At 39.7% G+C, this 24,072-nt stretch overlaps 1 protein-coding gene across 1 annotated transcript; it reads left to right on the top strand.

The window, feature by feature from the left end:
• The first annotated feature begins 11,154 nt into the window (after positions 1-11,154).
• Positions 11,155-13,361, top strand: LOC113068651 (protein snail homolog Sna-like). The gene is made up of 3 exons (XM_026241446.1): positions 11,155-11,394; positions 11,866-12,411; positions 12,757-13,361. Exons 1-3 carry the CDS (start codon positions 11,319-11,321, stop codon positions 12,936-12,938), a joined length of 804 nt encoding a protein of 267 aa, XP_026097231.1. The 5' UTR covers positions 11,155-11,318; the 3' UTR covers positions 12,939-13,361.
• The last annotated feature ends 10,711 nt before the right edge of the window (positions 13,362-24,072 follow it).

Below are 24,072 nucleotides of genomic sequence, written 5' to 3'. Positions count from 1 at the left end.
AAATTCTCGTCTGTCTTCATCTGGGCCTATTTCAGGAATGGGCCTAATGCTGCAGCATCAATAGCACCCACCTCCTGAGTAAGGAGATAAAGGTTCACAATATTTTGGTAAATACAGCACATCATGGGTGTATATTGGCACCATTTGTTGTTTGTATTGGAATCTGATTGAACATTTGTTCCTAGAAATAGTGAAGCATTACATCAGACTTAACAAGTGGATGATCTTTATTCTATAGAACATGGTAAAAAAACAACAACAACAAAAAACACTTTATTTGCTAGAACCCCCCCCCCCCCAACACACACACACATTTTTCAAAACTGTGTCAAACAACATGAAGCAGGTTTACAAGATGCACTCTTGAATCTAAAAGGAGCCAATTCTTAAATTGTGAGTTTTGTCCGAACCCTTTTGAAAACAGTGGTTCATTGTTTCTTTCACAACATTGCTCTGTTTCTTTAAACAATATAAAAATCAGCCAGTAGCGTGACTTTGGGGGTGGGGTGGCAGGAGTATTTGGAAAACCTGTTTGGAAACCACTATTGTTGCTAGCTTCACACTGAAGCTTTAAAATTGTTGACATTCCTAGAAACATCAGTTTCTTTAAATCTCCCTGTCTGTGTTTCCACCGCTGCTTAGTTTGTTTCCCAGCTATTTCCTCTCTTAAAGCTCGAGCGGCTTCGGTGTGTTTGGCTGGTGTCTATTCGCAGGCTTTCACCTTAGATTAAGGGTGGAAAAGTGGGTGAAAGTTCACTGTACTGCGGTGTTATATTGTGAACTTTAGCAGCCTGTATGTGTAACACTCTGACACTCTTCACTATTTCTGAGCATCACAGAAACTCAAGCCTCTTAAAATGCTGGAATCTGTAGTTAGAGCACGTTTAGTTTAAGCCTGTTTAGTAACTAGCTCAAAGAAAGTATGAGGATTAGGTGGCTATGAAAGACTTTTCCTTCTGTAAGTTTGTGCACGTGCTATTGCAGATAACAGAGAGACAGACAAACACCACAACAGCTGACTTTACTGTTGCTCTCCTTTGACACTGTCATGTTTTGAAGCTATCATCATGGCCCTCTTAACCTTTCCAGCTTCCTCACTATAAACAGATGGTAGCAGTGGCCACAGTGAACCGTCTGAAGGGCTTTCTATCTTGGAGGTTACGATGAGCTGGACGAGGAGCCAGACTAAAGCTTTATAACAAACGCTCAAACAGGACAGACATAGAAACAGATGAAAGTGAATGCCACTGAGCTTCTGATCCTTTCTCATTCTGTTCAGTCACACTTACACACCTGAGTTACATTCAATAGAGGATCTTCATTATTCAGCTATGTTAGGAATCCAGACAATGACTATATATCTTGTAATTTGCACAAACTTGTTGGTACACTAAATGCTTTTTATAACTAACCTTTTATTGTTAATGATTCCTCTCGAGGCAGTTTCTGTTTTCTAATGCACGGTTTTGAACTGTGAGCAGCAGCCCTTATGTTCCTGTCAGCTGTTAGGATCAGTGGTCATGTTGTGGATCAGAGCTAATATGTGTCTCTTTGTTAATCAATGCTGTTTATCTGAACTGGCTGTCTCCATGGTAAGATCACATAACATCCAGCGTATCTGTTGTATCTGAAGCACAGACATGTTTGCAGGCAGAGCCAGTCCATCACACTCTCTCTCTTTTAGTGCTAATTCTTGATAAGACGGAGGTCATTTCTGGGGCCTGCTGATGTGTCTCTGCTCTCACTCTTTATCTGTAGAGTTCACATGGAGCGTTTCTGGGTCAGAGTGGGATATGATGACATGCAGTAATCTCGCTGCGAGTCTTCAACCACTTCCTGGTCTTCTTCATAACATTGATATCATACAATAGCAGATAGGGACAGTTCGAGAAATAGTTTTTTTTCTTTTTGGACCCAACATTCTTCACTTTAACATTATAAAGTAGACAATAATAAAAATCTCTTCACCTCACACTGAAGGAGGGACCTGGGTCATATCTAGTAACAGGAATATCACAGAGATGTTTTTTGACTCGGGCCTGTAGCAACACCCAAGCCTTCAGCCACAAAACCCAAACAACCACCCAGCAACACTTTAATAAGCACAGGCTACATGAACGTCATGCCAACATCCTTCAACACCCAGCACCACAGTGCTTTGCATAGACTGATACCACTCACATTTACATCGGAAAATGCAAACGTCTAGCTGGATTTACAAGAGCTCAAGTAGTGAAAATCAAGAAAGGGAAGCAAGCAGGATAGGCTATACAGAGGAAGAGTGAAGCTAAATTGTATTATCTAAGCATTTGCATAGAATTGATCTTCCGTTTGCAGCTGGGTGCTGTGACTCATGTAAACACGGATGAAAGGACTCATTTGGGCTGGAAAATGCAGCTCCTTCCTGCACTATTCTCTGTGCTCAGTGACTAAGACACGCTCGTTCAGTGGCCTCCTCCTCCTCATGGCCTTCTCCGCTCGTCTGATGTGTCTCTACACGAAAGGAACAAACAGTCCCAGAGGAAAGGCCTTGGCAGGAATATGAAGCACACCGTCACTGGGGATCAGACTCCACCAGAGAATAAGACCAAAAAAAGATTTAACCTCTCACTAGATCACAATACAATCAAAAGGGATATCTCAAAACATGTGATCTTGGTCTTATGGTGCATGATTCGTCAGTCTTCCTAATCTTTTAGCTAACTGACGTCAACGACCATTTTTCTTCCCGTCCTCTCCAACCACCTTTTCACCATACAGTTAGATTAGAGCAATGAAACAGACTTATTTGACCTGTCTTATCAATGTTTTGTGTTTATCTGCGGTCATGTGCATACTGGCCAGGTTGATGGATAGCATGTGGGGTGAGTTTAAACCTCAGATTACATAACTTCTCTCTGCTCCTTCCTAAAATATCCTGCCTGGGCCCGTGTCTCCTCTTACCCTTAGCCTTAGCCTGATAACATAAACCTGCTTATGGAGCAGAGGTCGCGTGAAGAGACATTACAGGTCACCAGATGGCGCAATGAAACACAGGTTACGCAGAGTGTGAGTGTGTAGAAAACCTGCAGGTGAAGTGTTGTTTTGTGAAGCAAATCTTGCTTATTACAAACCTGACTCCAGAAAAGTTGGGACACTGTATAAATTGTAAAAACAGAATGCAATGATGTGGAAGTTTCAAATTTCAATATTTTATTCAGAATACAACATAGATGACGTATCAAATGTTAAACCCAAGAAAATGTATACTTTTAAGGGAAAAATACTTTGATTTTAAATTTCATGGCATCAGCATATCTCAAAAAAGTTGGGACAAGGCCATGTTTACCACTGTGTGGCATCCCCTCTTCTTTTTATAAGAGTCTGCAAACGTCCGGGGACTGAGGAGACAAGTGTCTCAAGTTCAGGAATAGAAATGTTGTCCCATTCTTGTCTAATACAGGCTTCTAGTTGCTCAAATGTCTTAGGTCTTCTTTGTCACATCTTCCTCTTTATGATGGCGAATGGCACGGTGGATTGTGTTCACCGACAATGTTTACTGGAAGTATTCCTGAGCCCATGTTGTGATTTCCATTACAGTATCATTCCTGTATGTGATGCAGTGCCGTCTAAGGACAAGAAGATCACGGGCATCCAGTATGGTTTTCCGGCCTGGACCCTTACGCACAAAGATTGTTCCAGATTCTCTGAATCTTTGGATGATATTATGCACTGTAGATGATGATAACTTCAAACTCAGCTTTGGGGGAATTGGTGATCCTCTGCCCATCTTGACTTCTGAGAGACACTGCCACACTGAGAGGCTCTTTTATACCCAGTCATGTTGCAAATTTACTTAATAAGTTGCATATTGGTCCTCCAGCTGTTCCTTATATGTGCATTTGACTTTTCCGGCCTCTTTCTGCTACCTGTCCCAACTTTTTTGGAAAGTGTAGCTCTCATGAAATCCAAAATGAGCCAATATTTGGCATGACTTTTCAAAATGTTTCACTTTCAACATTTAATATGTTACCTATATCCTTTTGTGATTAAAATATAAATTTAGGAGATTTGTAAATTATTCCATTCCTTTTTTATTCCAACTTTTTTGGAATCGGGTTTGTACTTATAAAGCCCTGAATGGTTTAGCACCTCAGTATTTGAATGAGCTCCTTTTACATTATACTCCTCTACGTCCGCTACGTTCTCAAAACTCAGGCAATTTGATAATACCTAGAATATCAAAATCAACTGTGGGCGGCAGATCCTTTTCCTATTTGGCGCCTAAACTCTGGAATAACCTACCTAACATTGTTCGGGAGGCAGACACACTCTTGCAGTTTAAATCTAGATTAAAGACCCATCTCTTTAACCTAGCATACACATAACACACCAATGTGCTTCTAATATCCAAATCCGTTAAAAGGATCTTTAGGCTGCATTAATTAGGTAAACCAGAACCGGGAAGTTTCGGTTCCTTGCCGCTGTCGCCTCTGGCTTGGTTAGCTGGGGACAAAAAAAATATATATATTATTTTATATCTTCAGCTTTCACAGGCCGAAAGTACTGATGACCAGAAACTTGCCAAAGAACATTTTGTTTTTCCAATTGCAATATAAGGGTAATATGGACAGTTTTCTCGATGAGTGCATGGACAAAAGGGGCCTCAAAATAAATTGCATGTTTCTCAAGATTTTATTTATTTTAGTTTTCTTTTATCAAATTTGATAATTATTGTTAAATATGTGCCTGCTTTGCTTTAACATTTGTTTATTTTGTTTATTTTTATTTATTTTGTAATCTTTTTCTACTTATGTACAATAATGTGTATTTTGTAGTTGTAAAAATAGATTAATAATAATAATAATGAAAAATTTCAAATCCTCAAGCTTCCTTTTGTCTATCTACCTCATCTATCTATTATCTGATTAAATAATTAATGATAAAATGCTGATTTGACATCAACGTGGATTTAACACTTTAAAATGATCCAAAACTATATGTAGCGATATGCCTAGTAAGATCACTTTTGCTCCGCCCACTTCCGTCCTGACGCTGCTGTCCTGGGACTGCTGTGACGTAAGGGTTCTGGGGTTCTGCAGCTGGATGTGTGTATCTCGTTAAAGCAGACTCCAAACCAGTAAATGTCTCTTTTCATCGTCACGCCAGCAGGTGGCGACAAGTCTTAATGATCGAGTCATTCAATAATTCATTCAACCAGTTTGCTTAAAAACACGACCAAGTGCATTTTGCTCCAAATATCACAAGGAATATAGGTTGGTGTAGTAATGTCATCTACTAGCAGGTGCAAACTGTACCATAAACACAGAGTGCTGATTCTTCAGCTATAAACACAGTTAGCAGTGTTGTGTGAACTCTTCAAACTGTAGGCTACTTAAGTAAATGTATAGCCTACCTTTATGGAAACTGACTCAAGTACATAACTCATTAGAAAATGAAGGCTAACACTTTATATAACAGTGTCCGGTAACACTTTATTTTAAGGTGTCCTTGTTTTACACTTCACATGCACTTACCATTATAATAACAATTAATTACATGCAAGTAACCCTTATAATAGCCCTTAGTATTCAGGTAAATACATGTAGTTTATTAATATTACTCAGTACTTAAATGCATAAAAACACTGAAACAAGGACACCTTGAAATAAAGTGTAACCTAAGTGTAAATAAGTGTCAATTATTCATATTACACACAACTAACCCTAACCTTATAGTTGAGTAATGGGAGCTTATGTTAGGATGTGTAAGAGTTAAAGGAATTATTTATCAGAACATAAAAATAAAAATAGGACTACCACACTTGATACTTTGGTGTACGTGACATGTTTAATGATCTAATGACTTAATAAAAGTAATTGCGTGACTGCAGAAATAAATCATTCAGACCTCTTTGTGAACCGGTTTGACAGATTCAGTGGAACCGAACGGATCAAAAGAGTCGCAAAGTGGATTCATCATGACTGACCCATCAGCAAAGCTTTAATACTGTTATCTTTTTGTGTAACAACAGAGACATCTATACACTATATGGAGAAATACATTGTAGTAAAAGTACCAATCCCTCTTTAACATAGTGAATAAAAAGTCAGGAAAATGTGTGTCAACAAAAATGTACTTTTCCAAAGACCTAGATCTTCCACGCATCTCTGAAATGCTACTGGAGGTTGCTTATTCATTTATTGACTGATTGCCAAAACACATACTTATGTAAAGCCTTTCAGAGACCTGTACTTCATAATGATCTGTTTTTAGGCTTTCTGGCAGAGCTTGTGTATTAGTTAGCTGGCATCTCTTGGTTTAACAGTAGTGTAAAGTCTATAGCCAGAATACCTAGCTGTTCTCTGTGGGTATTTGCAGCCATGCACATGAGATTGTCCCCCACTTACATCAGACAAAGGGTGTGGACTATTAAACATCACCATACAACATCATTCAGTTTGATGGAGCTGACCAATGTGTCTCCAACAGACAGACACAGCACCCCCCTCCACAGTGCAGTCATGGTAAGGGCTCTAACAAGAGAAGAAAATAACACCTGGACTGAAACTGTTCATTGTTTTGGCATGTGTGACCTCTAGTGGTTAGGAGAGTGATGTACACTCGCAGACACTGCAGTGTTGTGTTTCCTTGTGAATTTTTAAGCATAAGACATTAAAAGCTGCTTTTAGAAAATAGCAGAGCTTGTAATTTGATTTGCAATCATGTTAATGAAAGAACAAATAAAATAACATCTGAATATATAAATACAATATCAATACAAACAACAATACTATATCTATGAATAAAATTGAATGTATCCGTGTAACATCAGAGCTTTTTGCACCTGACATTGCAATTTTGGGATGCATAGAAGATTTCTAAATGGCTAGATATTAAATCAATACATTTGGGACACAAATCATTATTAATTGCTGCTTGTTTTGATCGTGGTCTGTGGATAAATCACATTTTTACATTAACTCAGTATTTAAACAAGCAGTCTGTATTCAAAAGGAAGCTTCTGAAGTGTTTTAGATTACATTTGAATTAACCTGCAATTAATTAACTGGTAAAAGGCCGTAAAGCCTTTTAGTAAACAATCCTACTTTCAGTCCACAGTAAATACATTTTGTTATCATTTGCATAACAATTAAAACACTGTAATGGCACAAAGGAGGTAAATGGCCAGACTGCTCAAATGACTGCAGGTTTGCTGTTCTTCTGTAGAAGGCAGTCTGAGAAAGAGACAGGGGACCTCTGTTATAGTGATATCCATTGATGGACATTCAAAAGTAGTCACATATTCTGACAGTCATTTTTAACTTACAGCTCAGGTGTTTGGCTCGAAATGTTGTGTACCATAAAAGACCTTCAGATTGTGTACTTTAGTACAGTACGTCCCATATAGCCAGGAAAGTGTCCTTGAGATGAATGGGATTGCTAATGAACAGAGCTCTTTGTGTAAGGTGTGAACCAGTGTCTTCACCTCACACAAAGATATCTGCAAAAATGGATGTGGATGACAATCAACCTACAGTTAGGACACCATTTGAACACATAAGACTTCAATGAAATGCAGACACTTTGCATGTGAGATGAGAAGAAAACATCATTAACATAGCACCCGTTATAACTGACTTCAAAAATCCTAAAAAAAAATTGATATTTATGTGAACACCAATGAGAAAAATCCACAATGCTGTTGTTTGAACATTATCCACATTTTCATAAACCATGTTGAAAAAACAATTGTCAAGGCAGTGTGTTGTGTTATTTCCACCCACTATACGAGCCGAAAGCAGATGGAGAGCGTCACCCAGCATCCAGCCTCGGCCGGTCATCTGAGGACTCTGCTGTGTTTGCTTTAGAGTCGCTCGTGTCTTGATTGAGGTCGAGTCCAGGGGAACAGCAGAGTCTTCACAGACAGGTCATCAAGGCAGACAGAGGTGGTTTAGTGAAATTCCTGTCTGTTTCTCCATATGTTTCAGCTTAGATTCCAGAGGGGTGTTCATGCAGTGCCTCTACAGTACCTTATCTTGCTCCTGCTGTGTCAGGCGGGGGATCTGAAGACGAACAGCTCCTCTTCAACACCCCACACACCCTCCTCCCGTTACATGAGCCGCTCAGCGACTTTCATTGATTTCCCTTTCCTTATGAGGCTTGTCTCAATAACATACAAGCAGCTTCTATAAAATCAGGCAGAAATTGAATTATAATGACGCTTTCACAAGTCACAACACCAAGGGAAGTTAAAACAGAAGACCTAAGAGTGAAACACTTGTATTTTGTATTTTATTGTTTATTTGTGACCCTGGAGCACAAAAGCAGTCTGAAGTCTCTGGGGTATATCTGTAGCAATAGCCAAAAATACATTGGATGTGTCAAAATGATTGATTTTTCATTTATGCCAGAAGTCGTTAAGTATTATATTAAGATATTAAGGAAAGATCATGTTCCATGAAAATATTTTGTAAATGTCCTACTGTAAATTTTTTTTTATAAGTAATAAGCATTGCTAAGAACTTCATTTGGACAACTTTAAAGGTGATTTTCTCAGTATTCAGATTGTTTTGCTTCCTCAGATTCCTGATTTTTAAATAAATATCTCGGCTAAATAATGTATGATCCTAACAAACCATAGATGATTTATTCAGCTTCCAGATGATGTTTCTCAATTAAAAAAAAATATCCCCTTATGACTGGTTTTGTGATCCAGGGTCACAATTAAAATAATATTATTTTAAAAGAACAATGTAAAAACACCAGTGAGTATAAGGGAAATATGATTTATATTAACAATAAATTTAAATGTATAAATAATGTTAGATTCAGGAGAACATACCTTACAAAAAAGTATGCAATACATTACAGTTTACAATATATTAAATTAAAGTTGTTACTGTATTTTTGATCAGATAAATGCAACCTTCATGAGGATCCAAGACTTCTTTTAAAAACTTATAATTTCCAAAATTGAAGACTTTTATCTCTAAAATATTTCATATAATACACAGCAGATATGTTTGTCTATTTGACTAATTGTTTATTTTACATGAGTCAGACAGGCATATTTCAGAGTCTGCATGCATGTTTCAAACACACACACACACACACACACACATGCAGGAGTCTTCAGTGATCTGATGCTCATGTGACTCTTATAGGTCTGGTGCTGAATGAAGCGCTGTGTAAATGCTCTTTTCATGACCGTGCTGAGTGAGTGTCTGTCTCTCCGGAGCAACACAAGGCAAACATCTGTTCTCTGCTCGGGACATGTCTGTGCTTTATGTGCTCCCTGTGTCCAGGTCAAAAGATCACGGCACCCTGCTCACAAAACACAACCTGTGGCTGTTTTCTAATGTGCACTGACGGGCACAAAACACAGCAAATGATGTGAAGCCCCGTTCAACACTAAAAGCTTTTTTATATTTGAGATGTATATGTACGCATTAATGTACTGCAATGATAGAGCAGATAACAGATGTTGATATAGATACTAAAAAAATAATGTTGACTTGAGAAAAAATTGAGTGAGAGTTTTAAGTAGGTGTGTAAAAGCTTTAAATAAAAAAATATATATAAGCCTATATTGCCTATACTTTACATGTAAATATTGTTGCATGCATCTGTTGTGAACACTTGGGCTGTTTCTGGTGATGTTTATGAAGGGGATGGCTGTGAGAGGGTTTTAGGGCAGTGGTGCTCGGAACAGTCCCATCCGGGCACAGGTGCAGCTCAGGGTGAATGCGTGTTTATCGACCACACTTAACACCTCGCTCATCTGATGGCCAAGGACTCACACCCGGACAAATGAATGGACAAAGCATCCGATGGACAGTTTGCACCTCGTTGTCCAGAAATGGTGATAGGTGAGCGCTGAATGTGCCCGAGGCACGAGAGGGGCGCACCAGAGGAGGATTCAGGACGGACACTTTTGTTCAGAAGAGTGGGTTAATTTTCATCCACACACCCGCTGAGCGCCTCTCGTGTCCCGCAGTGTCCACGCTGGGAATCAGTCTGATTGCGGGGATGAAGGATACATAGGAGCTTGTGCTCCAGATTACTGTTAAATGACTTGCAATTGTGCTTTGTGTCAAATTTAAGCCCGTGTATTGTGGGGGTGACCGGGGCTAGTTATCACACGCTGAAATTGTGCATCACAAGGTTGCATTTGTGGGCCAGCCAAATAAATGCGTTTAAAAAAGAGGTTTTGAATACTGGTTGTAAAAACTGAGTCGGAGGACTGTTTTCTCCGTCCTCCAAACTACAATGGGCTAATAACACTCAACTATATACTAGGACAATAAAGGCACACCTATAGGCTATTTCTAAGTAGGCTAGTAAATAAAACAAAGATTAGGCTACTGGATATTATTATTATTATTTTAGCATTTCAATAAAAATAAAAATAAAAAACGTCTATTTCAGAGTAGGCTATTGCTTGCTGTGTGATATTTGGTAGCAATATATCCGAGTGAAAGTTGTTTCACCATTTTTTTTTCAGTGTAGATTTTAATGTTATACTGTGTTCTAAGGACAACTATTGTTCATAAATAGAAAGTCGAGGCAAGCTGTCACGTGTTAAACATGTTTATTTTATAATTCACCGTGCGCTGTGTAATTTAGCTGATTCCTTAATTGTTTTGTGTTTCATAAACGTTTAGCTGATGGCAGGTTCCACTGTGACATGTTACCCCACATCGTGTTCAATTAAAAAACATATTCATTTTATACCTTTGTTGCAGTGCATTTTTCGCGTCTTTAAGCTGAAATTTAGTCACCTGCATTAAGTCATTATTATTTATGTGAACATTAAGACATAAAGTCATCAATAAAGTAAGAAAACTGCAATGTTCAAATAATAGTTTTACAAATGTATTTATAATAAAACTGATTCCACAACCACCACTTATTCTGCACGACATTTTACGCTGCTCATTACAACGCAGCTCGGTCATATAGAATTTACCCGTTGTTTTACAACAACTCATCAACGTTTTTTATTTTTTATTTATTTGTATTTTTCTAAACACAAGTTAAGTGCAGAGCGTGTTCCCCGTGGGGCACCTGCAGGAGGCCGGCTCCGTCAGGGGGGTGTTCTGCAGGGCGTGGATGGAGCTCGAGCCCCGCCCCCTTCCTCAGCCCAGCCCCATATGAAGAGAGCAGTGTGGGCTGAATGGCAGTAGTTCACGAGGAACTTCATCAGAGCTTCTCCGCCCGCTTTGAGCATCCGAAGCAGACTCCGACTCTGAAGGGATTCACACTGAAGCTTTACAGGATCTCAATCTAGAGCTGCTCGAAAACTTGCGCTGAAGTTTGAGGAGGATCATTGCAAAATGCCACGTTCATTTCTTGTCAAGAAATATTTCTCCAACAAGAAGCCAAACTACAGTGAACTGGAGGGTCAAACTGGTGAGTGTGCCTTTAACAGCTTTTTGTTATTTTATGCCATATCAGTATGTGAATTAAAACGGTTTATGATGAGCCGAAACCTCACGCAAAGTTGTCACAACATCCTGCACCATAACATAAAAACGTTATTTTTATTATCATATTTTAAATACTCAAGGTATTTTTAATATAAATATATTTTTTGAATTAGATTTTTTTTTTCACCACGGTATCTGCACGAACTGCAGGATGTGAAGTTTATCTATCTGCTGAAATGCATCAGCTGTAATATTTCACAATCATTTAATCTGATTTAAAAAGCTCAAAACGTAAGTCAGAGCAGATAATAATGCAGCAGATATTCAGTGGTTGCTAACCAAATAAAGTCTGTGTTTGAAAAGCTGGAGAGTATACAAACAAGAAAGTGCTACCTCAACAAACTAAACCATTTAGTCCAGCAAACATCTAAACGTGCACCTTTTCTCTCCTCAGACCAACGCTATGCTGTCGTCCCACAATGCTTCCCCCTGGATGTCTTCCCCACTAGAGAAGGTGCTTCTGTGGTGCCCACCTATCCCTCCATGCTCGTGTGGACCACCAGTGCCTTACCCCTTACCTTCACAGCGGTGTCACCCAGCACCCCCTCTCCTCCCGGGCCTCTGGACCTGAGCTCTCAGTCCAGCTCCAGCAGCAGTGGAGAAGAGGACGACTGCCGTACATCTGACCCTCCCAGCCCGGACCCCGCCGACCGCTTCCAGTGCGCTCACTGTGGCAAGACCTGCAGCAGCCCGGCCGTGCTGTCTCTCCATCAGCTCACACACTGCACCGCCGGCCCACAGACGCTCACTACTGCTGCAGGAGCCACCAGCACAAGCACCAGAGCGGCCTTCCACTGCAAGCACTGTCCCAAAGAGTACAGCAGTCTGGGTGCGCTCAAGATGCACATCCGCTCACACACGCTCCCCTGTGTGTGCACCACGTGTGGAAAGGCCTTCTCCAGACCCTGGTTACTGCGAGGACACATCCGTACACACACCGGTGAGTGAGCTGATGCATTGAGGCTGTTAGTGGTGCATGCAAAGTCAACCCTTAACTTTGAAGAATTAAACTTATCTGTAGCATTCCCATTGTTGTCAATGGCTGTTGCTTGGCTGGCACATCTACAAGCAGTGGGTTAACCAAGTAAAACCTTGACTTTCTGAATAAAGGACTCCCAAAATCTAGAGACAAGAATATTATAGAAACCTAGGGATGAGCTCTTTAAAGCGAAAACACCCAAAGTGGCACAAGTTTTGAAGGTTCACCTTTTCTTGTAGAAACTATAGAGATTGAATATATATATATGTGTATATTAAAAACAAAATTCTTCCTCTCTGTTTTAAGGTGAACGCCCCTTCTCATGCCCCCACTGTAACCGTGCGTTTGCGGACCGCTCGAACCTGCGCGCTCACCTGCAGACCCACTCCGAAGTGAAGAAGTACCAGTGTGGAGCGTGCTCTCGTACCTTCAGCCGCATGTCCCTCCTGCACAAACACACGCTCTCCAGCTGCTGTGCGTCTGCCTAGAGGACCAGACCGCTGCTTGCCCCCTCTCACTGTTGAGCTGGGACGGGTTTAAGCCATGCGTGAATGCCTGGATTCGTAGAAAATGTATTGATGCTGTTTTTGAAGCACAAAGGGCCTTATCTTTGCCTCCACAAGCCAGAGGAGTGGTGATGTTATTTACTAGTGTTAGTCTTACACACATCACACACAGATTCCTGTCGTGGGAGGGGGGCCCACAGACTGGCTCTCGGTGGATTCCCAAGATGCACCTTGGTGCCGGCTGGTCCGGGACTGTGAGGGGGCAGCTGCTATAAAGCATGTGTGGTGAGAGGTCATCTCTCACCAAGATCTCCACAGGCGTGCAGGGATGTATTGGGACAGCTGTTGCAGCGCAGGCCTGTTGACAAATGCATTAGCCATGTCTCTAGACTGATGGCTGAAAAGCACACCAAAGAGCTGTTTTAATAAGAAGTTCAATTAGACTCTGGAATTTGACTCTGTAATCGGAGCTTCAAGGTATTCCATCGTTCGGCATCTCCTGGATGTTTTTATCTTCTTAAACACTGAAAAAGGGTGTCAAAAGCACACAAAAAAGAGTCATTTGGTTTTAGAAGTTGTGTACAAAGTTCGATCCAGTACACCTGAACTGAAGGGAATTCGCAGGCTCTCATTTGAGAAAGGTCTTCCGTGAAGCCTTTATCATCTGGTCATCTTTGAACACATTTTTTTCAAAGCCACAGTGATATATGAAGCTGCCTGTCACCATGTTGTTTATGTTGTACGTATAACACAAACCAAATCCTATGCAATGTTTTTTTTTGAGCATAGATGTTTTAGTGTATTTCCACTTGCTATTTTTCAATAAAGTAATTTATGTTCTTTGTTTAACAGAAGTGTCTAATTTGTGTTTTTATGAAATGTCGAAAGGACCGTTCACCCATAATTAAATATTCTGCATACATTTATTCAACCTCATGTCATTACAAACCATTATATCTTTCATGGTAAACAAAAAGGGAGATGTTTAGTAAAATGTCCTCACTGCTTGTTTACATTCAAGAAGCATTCTGTACACATATTCAGAAGTGCGTAGGTGGGTTTATGTGACACACAGGATAAGAGAGAAAATCTTTTTTAAATATAATTCATGCCTGAGCACATTCAAACAGGCTGCATCACTCCATGTCTGGCATCAAATATCGCGAGTTATGCTCTTAAATGAACACAAGCTTGCATAATTTTTAAAGATTATTAAAAAAGAAATGCAAATTATTCCTTGAATGCATGAAGGGTCTATGAATTGATATGGTGGTGTCTGTCTAGAAGCCGTCTAATATTTTGAGGGATGTCAGAACACCTGCACACACCTTTTCTGCTTAGCTTAATGCTAATACAATGCTAACTCCGTTTAGCTGACACATGGCCAACAAATGTTTGCATCTGAGAGGTGGAAAAAGACCAAAAGGGAGGCAGAAGAGAAGTGGGCCAGTCCGCACCATTAAGACCAGTGGATCCAGCTCTTAGCTCCAAACCTCAATCTGTCAAACAGATAGATACGCCTCCCCGAGGGGACATTTAATAAATGTGGGAAATGCCAACAATCTGTGCTTCCAATGCAGCCAGAGTTTTAGGTTTTAGGTTTTGTGGACCTCCTCCGCAGCTCACCCTTTCTCTAGGAAGCTGAATCCACAAAGCCCTTGTGACCCGCGCTGACGCCAACCAGTCTTGCTAGAGTAACGATGCACTTCCTCTGCTGATTTGGAGGCTCAAAGCTGTGGGATTTTGGTGGGAGAAGCTAGCTGTAGGGGGGAGGGCATGCTTAAATAAATATTACAGGCTCAACACAACTTCAGCTCTATTGTCAGTATCTGTGGCATACTTTATCTGCAACATCTGCGACCAGTAAAAATGCTTTATTCCTAAATTACAGAACCCAAATGCGTGACATGTTTGGAGAAAAAGCTACATGTCTGGGGCACAAATTACCTTTTTAATGTTTTTAAATTGAACTTTTCCATACCCTCATCTTAGTTTAATGCTGACAAGGGTTACCTTTGTTTTAGCCAAACTATGGCTTGATTAAAACAATATTCTTACTTCGAGGCCACAATATATATATTTATTCTTCCACGTCATGTTTGGGGCTCTGTACTTTAAATTAAATGCATGCATTTAGCAGACCCTTTTGTTCGAAGCGACTAAACATTTTTTACCTAACATTTGTTCCCTGGGAATTGAACCCACAACCTAACTAACAACATAATAAAACACAAAAGATCATTCAAAATAAAGACTGCTATAATATAATACAAACTGCTGTAAAATATGCAATACTTGCATATTTTTTTCTTTTAACTAAGGTATGAGCAAAATTATTTTCAGTTGTACATTTCTGTTAAATTACTCATTAACGGTAGTTTTGATACTGTGTCATTTAAATAGCAAACTGAGAAACTGCAATATGTGCTTGTTTGGGTGTATGTGGGCCCACATGGTCAGATATGACTGGTGTTCAGTAGCCGAAAGTCATTTAGGCTTTTGGTTTTGATGTGGTTGGCCTAAACTGGAGACATAAAGTCAGACACAGTAGACATGGAGGATTGAGCGTCCCCTCAAACCCACGGAGTCATGTTCACACAGAGATGACAACTGTGTGTGGGCGGCTGGATGGATGTCAGGGTGATGTAATCGCCTTTCAACCCTCAAAGCGGCACAAATCTGCAAAAATGTCCCGTAAAGTCAAAAAATGTTCCCTAGTACCTGCGAGGGGGTGAGATAATGTGTCTGTAATTGACGTGGGTGCAGTGTGGTTTGAGTTGCTGTCTCCTCTTTATTTTTCCCCTGCTGGAACAAACATATCTGAGATCACTTCAGCTGCATATATTAAATGTCTTTCACAGCATTGAGAGCACGAAGACCGCATTTATGTGGAAATCATAGATTTTTTTTGCAGAATTGTTTCATATTTAGAAAAATCCCTTGTCCCTATTGTTGACCTAGTTTAATCTGACTTTGGTTCCCTCCTTTCCTCTCTCTGGGCTGAAGGAGCCCATCGGACACAGGAAACTACTTGTCGGTCACATATAAACACTGCAGCACTGATAAAACACATCTGAAGCATCAGGCTAGAGAGAAGTGTCCTGCTAGAAAGAGAGCTGAAAGATAGTTTGGCCAAAAATAAAAGTCCTGTCATTATTTACTCATCCTGATGTAGTTCCAAAACCAAATGACTTTCCATGAAACAAAAATGGAGATTAGAAAACATTTCCGTGGAGCTCTGGGTGGTCCAGAAAGCACCATAAACGTATCATAAAGTGGTCCATATGGTTCATACGCTTTATACCAAATCACGTGACAGCTTTGTGTGGGGTACAGTTTCCGTTTTAGGTCTTTCACCCGTCATTTTAGACATCCAAGACAGACAGTCCTCAGACGTTGATAATATTGAAAACGACTGACATCAATCCTGCCTCAGTGTGTCTGGGCTTGACTATTTAAATGTAGGATAACCTTGTAGTTGAGACCTCTGTATTTGAGATCAGAAAATGGGCTGAATGACAAGCTTTTTTCTTCAAAAGAGCAAGACATGATAATATGTTTTCGGACACACTTTCATACATGTTTGGAGTGCTGAGAAAGACTGAATTTACATTTTTGGTTGATCTATGCCTTCTTTGTGGTAATTCTCTAATATTCTCATGTAAGTTTGTTTGGACATTTACACAGCTATGAGATCAGTTTTACATTTGACAACTGGTGTTTGTTTGGACTGGGATATTCAGTGCGAGGGCCTTTGGCCTGGCTCTAGTCTCTGTGTTTGGCGGTGGCTTTAACGGACTTTAAAAGGGCATATCTGAGCAGTGATGTTCGTGTCTTTTCATGTTTGAGGTAGTGGTTGAGAGAGCTGAGTCATAGGGATCATGTTTGAGCCAGGAGCTGTTATGATGGTTTGGATTACTAACAGAGTAATGGGTGACCGTGCTCTTGTGTGGGGATTACCCAAATACTTTCTCCATCTTTCTTTCTTTTCCAGATGCAATTCAAGCCACCGGTGCCCCTTTCCATGTCATTGGTCTTATTCCTATTCTGGCTCTGTTTCCTCAAACGTTCCCTCTCATATTGAACATGTTCTAGCATGTGCCTTTCTGTCAGTGTTTAGTCACCCTCATGTCATTTCAAACCTGTATATTTCTTCAGTAGAACCAAAAAGAGGAATGTCTGAGCATCCAAACTTTCAAGACGATAGGATCCAAAACTTTTCTGTTCCAAACAATTAATTGTGAAATTAATCTATACAAGTAAACTACTATCTTCCAGCTACATCACCAGACACTACAACATTACATCAAATATAGCGGCAGAAATGTCATGCTGTTTGGTCACATGACATGCTAGAACTCGTGAGGTTTGATGCTAGTCGATGTTTGAGGTTTGTCTTGCCATATTGAGCTATTCCAACGTGGTAAAAATTCGAATATCATACTTATTAAACCCAATCCAAGTGTTGACCATCAGATCCTTCGATTCATTTCCCAAATGCTTCACAAACACATTTCTGGAGCCCCCCAACATGTCTTCTCCCACACCCGATCATCCGACCATCAGTTCATTAATAGAGCCGTAAAGCCAAGAAACGGGTCTAAAGACAAAGGGTTTTACTTCTTTCAAAAAAACCTAGCAGGTCTTCACAGCATTCATCTGGGCCTGTTCCTGGAGATCTCCCTTTCTGCAAAGCTTAGCTCCAACCTGGCAAACACACCAGCTAATTAAGACCTCCAGGAACACATGGAGCAGGGTTGAATCCCGAAATGAACACCCCCCTGACGGTGCTGAGCTCCACTTAATTTGTTACTCCCTTCCATCACTATCGCAATCTCATTGACTCAGAACACAGCCCTAAACTTCAGTTCCAGCCCTGATCTAACACACCTTAATGGTGTTTGGTGAGTTGATTAGGGTTGGAGCTAAACTCTGCATGAAGGTAGCCCCCCAGGAGGTTTGGCTCCCCCTGTTTTAGTGTTTAGTATTCATTCCTTTGTCACAGGGATGCCCATTCCTGCTTCTGGAGGGTCACTAGCTTTAACACACCAGCCTGGATGCTTCTAGTGATCCCAAAGACTGTGTCTAACTGGTTCAAATGTGTTTAATAGGTTTTGGGGCTTAAATCTGGAAGTTGGCCCTCCTGGAGCAGGATTGGACACACCTTTTCATTAGTAATCAGCATGTGAGTTGAGGGGACAGGCTGTAAGTCTGGTGGTCTCACAGTTTATGATTTAAGCGACCTTGAGTAGAGAAAAACAGCTGTTATACAACAGTGGTGTGCTGAAGCCTGGTGTTCACGGCTTGAGGCCCAGTATAAGGATCTCTGCAAGAGCCAAACACATTGTGTCACTTTCACAATTACAGGGAGACTGAAGAGAGCGCAGGAAATTAGATGTATGTGTAACAACATGAGAAAGGAGAGGAGAGAGAGAAAATCTGATGGTAAGGAAAGAGGTGAAGAATTTACAGAAGACTGAAAAGTCATGTACGTTCATTAGTATTTCCTAAAAGTTTAGATACAGGTGAACATACATAATCAATAGTCAAATCATTGTGAAATTTGTCTTATAGCATTAAGATCTAGAGTTAAAAGTGCATTCAGTATTTTTTAGGTACTCTTAACATTGCTGTTACCTCTGAGAGCAGACTGCACAATGATTTATTTTCTTACCTGACCGACAAAAATGAAGCAAGTGTGGCTTCACTTCTCAGAATTTTCTCTGTCAGCACGTCTTTTCAACCTTGTGCTTTTCAACCTTTGTCTTTGTTGGTCTTTCTGTTGGGGTCTTGATATGGCCTGGGTCCCTCCTTTAATGTAAATCTGCTTGATTTTCTATCCACCAGATGTAAATAAAGTAGACGGTCACCTGAACATGTCAACAAGCTGCATGATTTCATACATGTCTGTGGCATTAAGTCTGTATTTCACAGACCGCTTCCATGCGTGCACTATAATAAAGCTGTTTTTCTGTGTTTTGTACTGTGAGACGGAGGGTGTGTCTCTCACCGTGTGCTGCACCTGCAGTAACAGAGAAAACACCTGCAGTGTCTCTGACTGCGCCGCAGGTATTTGGGGCCTCAGGAGGTACTTTGGATGATTTGAAAGGTGCAAGGTGCACTTTTGTTCTGCCTTGAGTCCTGCAGCACTTTACAACTCTTTTGTTCTGCCACTTGTGTGAGGCAGAGGTGAAGGAGACACACACATATATACACACACACACACACACACACACACACACACACGTACACACTTGTTGGCCTTTTCACTTGTGTCCTTAAGAAAGCCTCCAGATGTATAATTGCACCTGCCTGAAATACACACCCTCCGGCTGCCTTTGTAGATCTCTTCATCTCACGACCGCTCGGTACATTCATGAGTCATTAGTCATTTATCTGTGAGTGTGTGCATTTTTTAAGTGTCTTCTTACCATGACGTATGCCAGCATATTATATTCCTTTTCCAAAAAGCATATGCAGAACTGATCGGTTCAAGGTACTGATGAGATTACAAGTTTCATTGGAGCATATGGAAAAACGTAATTATACACACACACACACAAGCGGAGTCACCTCTTTTTAGAGCTATAAATAGAAACTTACAGATTACGCATTTTGATATCCACATGGGGTAAATGTTGGACTAGACAAAGTGTACTGAAGTGCCTGTAAAACTGTCCATTTCTCATTTTAGGTTCCCCACAAGCCCTTCTGTGGCCTCTGTGCAGCACGAAAGGCTGAAAGGATGGACTCGGAGGAAGACCGTGAGGGGTTAGGGTGCTATTTGGGACGGTGGAGGGTGCTCTTACATATGTTGCAGAAGTGCCTCAGAAGTCCTCATTTTGAGTCCTGGTCCTTTCCTGATTCTGTATCCCAGTGCTTCCCGACTCTCTTCATCCTATCCTATTTAATAAAGGCAAAAACAATATAAGTCTCCTGCTTCTCATGTATGTCAGTTCCAGAAGACGTCTAAAAATAATATTCTTAGTGTTGTAATGATCTAAAGAAGCAATATTCATGATCCCATTGTGGTCAGATTTGACATATTGAAATTATACGTCTTGATGATTTTCCACATTTACTTACAGAGGGGCTCTAATCACATATTTCTCACCGGTTTCTTCCAAGATTAAGTTATCTGCCTTGTGCTATGCTAAAATAATGTTATAGCTTCATATATTTATTTTAAGTTTTTAAGAGAGTTTCTTTGAGCTTTGCTGTGAGCAGCAGTCTCTCTTGGGTGTGAGTGTTTAGAGAGCTGGAGGTCCCAGCACAGAAGGCACACACAGGTGGATGGAGGCGAGACAGAAGGTGCCTGTGACCCCTGGATCTGGTCAGGTGGGTCCACACCTGTCTCCTGACTATGACTACAGATTCTGGTTACATAAGACAGAGACACACACAATTCTGTTTAAGACATCTAGACAGAACGTTAAGAGATCATAGAAATACTCTCGGTGCAAAGACTGAATCGTCTTTTACTCTTTAACATCATTTAATGTGGATAAAACATTGATGATGTACTACAGATCCTATAATGAGTCGCTGTTAGCTTGTTCACTGCTGTGTCGGTTTAATTGTCTAAATGTACTACTTTTTAAGCATTTTAAAGAGTATTAAACTGATGTAAAATGTAGCACTGTAAACATTTGATTTTTCTTTTCAAACAGAAATGAAAAAAGTACTTAAGTGTGCCATGAAAGTGAACTCTATTTAAGTACACTTAAGTGGTCTTTTATGTAATTTACATTATGTTATTGCCAAGTATGAAAAACAATATAATTTTAATGATTGTAAGTACAATACAAGTGCACTTTCTATTGAATTAAGCACTTCTTTTTCACAACACCAACATCGAACTCTGATTGATTCAGAGTGTTTCTAATACATGGAAACACAGAGAGATCAGTGAGCTGTGACAGACAGTGACCTGCCAGCTTGGTTTGAGGTCTGCTGAAAGCTCTCCGCAGCTGTCACTGTGTAATTCTAGATATCAGTCCACCTGAGCAGCCTGTGGAGCCAAAACAACAGCACTCCTCCTGCCCCCACCTCCCCGTCCTGCTGCAGGGGGGCGAGTCACACAGGTATGTGTGGATGTGCATGAATCAAACAACCTCATTCCTGTGCTCAATCCATGGTGTGTTGACTTTTAGACAGTTTTCCAGACTAAAGTACTTAAATCTTATTCCAAACTACTTCATTAGCATTGCACATTGCATTAAAATATTAATATATTTAAATAATATAATAATAATAAAAAACAAAAAACATTTGAAACTTACATGACATTTGAAACTTACATATAGTACACTTACACTGTACTATACCCAATATCCCATTGCAAACTCATTGTGCATTGTCAGGGAGCTTCTCCTGTAATTTTGATTCATAATTGATTTGTGAAATTAATCAGTCAGAATGGTGACAGACAGATTCATTAAAAAGAATAATCTCAAATGAATGAATAATTCACCACACGGGCATTGCTATCACAAATCCAGAAAGGTGGATGTGTAAATACACTACTGTGTATATAATCTAAAATTTAAAATAACCATTTTCTATGTGAATCTAAAGTAAAATGCAATTTATTGCAGAATTTCCAGCATGATTACTCCAGTCTTCAGTGTCACATGATCCTTCCGAAATCATTCTGATATGCTGATTTGCTCAATAAAAAATGTATATCAATAGTGAAAACAATTGTGCTGCTTCATATTTTTGAGGAAATCATGAAACAGTTTTTTCAGGGTTCTTAGATGAATGGAAAGTTAATAAAACAAACATTAAAAATGTATTTCTGTATAATTTAATGCATCCTTGCTAAATAAAAGTATCACTATTATAAAATATTATAAAAAAAAACCTTACTAACCCCAAACTTTTGGTATATAGGTGAAAAATTGCTTTTCTACAATAAAGTGAAGTAAAGGGAAAAATCAACACAGACATATACTGGAGTAAGTCAAGTCACCTTTATTTATACAGTGCTTTTAACAATACAGATTGTGTCACAAAGCACATTACAGTATTAAATAGGAAAGTAGTGTCAACAATTCAAAATGACAATAATAAACACATAATTTTAAATTAAAGGCAGTCCATCATTGAATTCGGTGATGTCATCATTCAGCTCAGCTCAATTTAAATAGTATCTGTGCAATCAAGTCGAAAATATCGGGGGGGCAGTTCTCCTCTGATCAGACGAAACCACCAAAGTCAGATCAGACTGGATCTGGTGGCTAAGAAAAATAACATAATATTAGTCTAATATTAGCGTAGATGCCATTCTTCTAATGATGTAGCAAGTATATTGTGTTATGTGTATGCCAGGTTAAAGAGATGGGTCTTTAATCTAGATTTAAACAACAAGAGTGTGTCTGCCTCCCGAACAATGTTAGGTAGGTTATTCCAGAGTTTAGGCGCCAAATAGGAAAAGGATCTGCCGCCCGCAGTTGATTTTGATATTCTAGTATTATCAAATTGACGGAATTTTGAGAACGCAGCGAACACAGAGGATTATAATGTAACAAGAACTCTTTCAAAAACTGAGGTGCCATTCAGGGGTTTATAAGTAATACTCAAAATGTTATTTGTTAAGCAGGGATGCAAAATAATATAGAGGTGAGTGTTATCAGCATAACAGTGAAAGCTAACTCCATGTTTCCTGATGATATCTCCCTAGGGTAACATATAAAGCGTGAAGAGTAGCGGCCCTAGTACTGAGCCTTGAGGTACTCCATACTGCACTTGTGATCGATATGACACATCTTCATTCACTGCTATGAATTGATGACAGTCATATAAGTACGATTTGTACCATGCTTATTCACTTCCATTAATGCCAGCAAAATTTTCTAGTCTATTCAAAAGAATGTTGTTGCCAATAGTCTTGAAACGGTCTAAATCCTGACTGGAAATTCCTCTAAGAAGGAATACTGGATACTAGGAGGATACTACCTTTTCTAGTATCTTGGACAGAAAAGGGAGATTTGAGATCATTCTGTAATTAACTAATTATTTGGGGTCAAGTTGTGTGTGTGTTTTTTTCATGAGAGGCTTAATAACAGCAAGTAAGATAAAATATTACAAAATATTTCAAATCAAAAGTGGCTGTGTAGTGGATGTTTTAAGTGGATGCATGAAATCATTTCCTCTCAGGGTCACACAGGTGTAGCAGAGTAATCACAGGTGTAGAGAATCTCCTGTGAATCTGATCCAGTAACATCTAACAACCACAGTGTCACAATACGGTCATTCTGAGGATCGTTTTACTTTTTAAAACCTCACAATGGTTTTTGCATGATTTTTATTTATTTTTATTTATTGCTTGAAAATACAAAGTACTTTGTTTGGTTATTTTAATTTATATATGTTCTAACATTTCTATAACATTATGAACAATGCAAACACTTGTTTGGACACCAATAATTAGGTACACACAGATATTAAGAAAAGCACAGTGGAGTTACAGGGAGAATCATTGTATTTTGTCCTTAAGTGGCTCTTTATTTTCTTTCGAGGACTTCATGTGCAATTGATTTATGAGGGTTGAGATCCTAAAATGCCCTGTGAGCCAGACCACGAAGTGAGCCAAAGCCAGCACACATGTATTAGAGGCTTTCTAGCCCAGAGGAGAGATCTGAGCACAGCATGTGTGGCTCTGCATTATAAAAACTGTGTGTTACTGTATATTAGATATATATTGTGCAGTGTGTATTTGTTGGAAGGAGATATTCTGTGTGTGTCTGAGGTTGTTCTCCAATGGTTTTGCGTCGGGACCCAGATGTTACATTGCACATCAACATGGCATGGTACCCAATTTGATTACCAAACAAAATACCTTGTATTAAAATTTATAAATATTACCATGAACTGCAAGGACCAGCCTGAGAGACTGAAAAGAAAAAAGTGCTAATTATCTAAAATTGGCTATGCTAATGGTGTCCGGGTATGAATCTTAAAAACCACATCAGAGAACATTAAGGAGAGTGAGGTTTTATCAATACAGTCTCTCTTTTCTGCATATGGGCACACACACTCACGCTGAAGTCATTAATTTAAACTAGCTTTTGGGGGATTTGAGAAAAACTCCCCCCTACAGAGAAAACAGAGA

This window comes from Carassius auratus, linkage group LG48F (assembly GCF_003368295.1).
Source record: "Carassius auratus strain Wakin linkage group LG48F, ASM336829v1, whole genome shotgun sequence".
NCBI lineage: Eukaryota > Metazoa > Chordata > Actinopteri > Cypriniformes > Cyprinidae > Carassius > Carassius auratus.
This window is presented reverse-complemented; position numbering and strand designations above follow the sequence as displayed.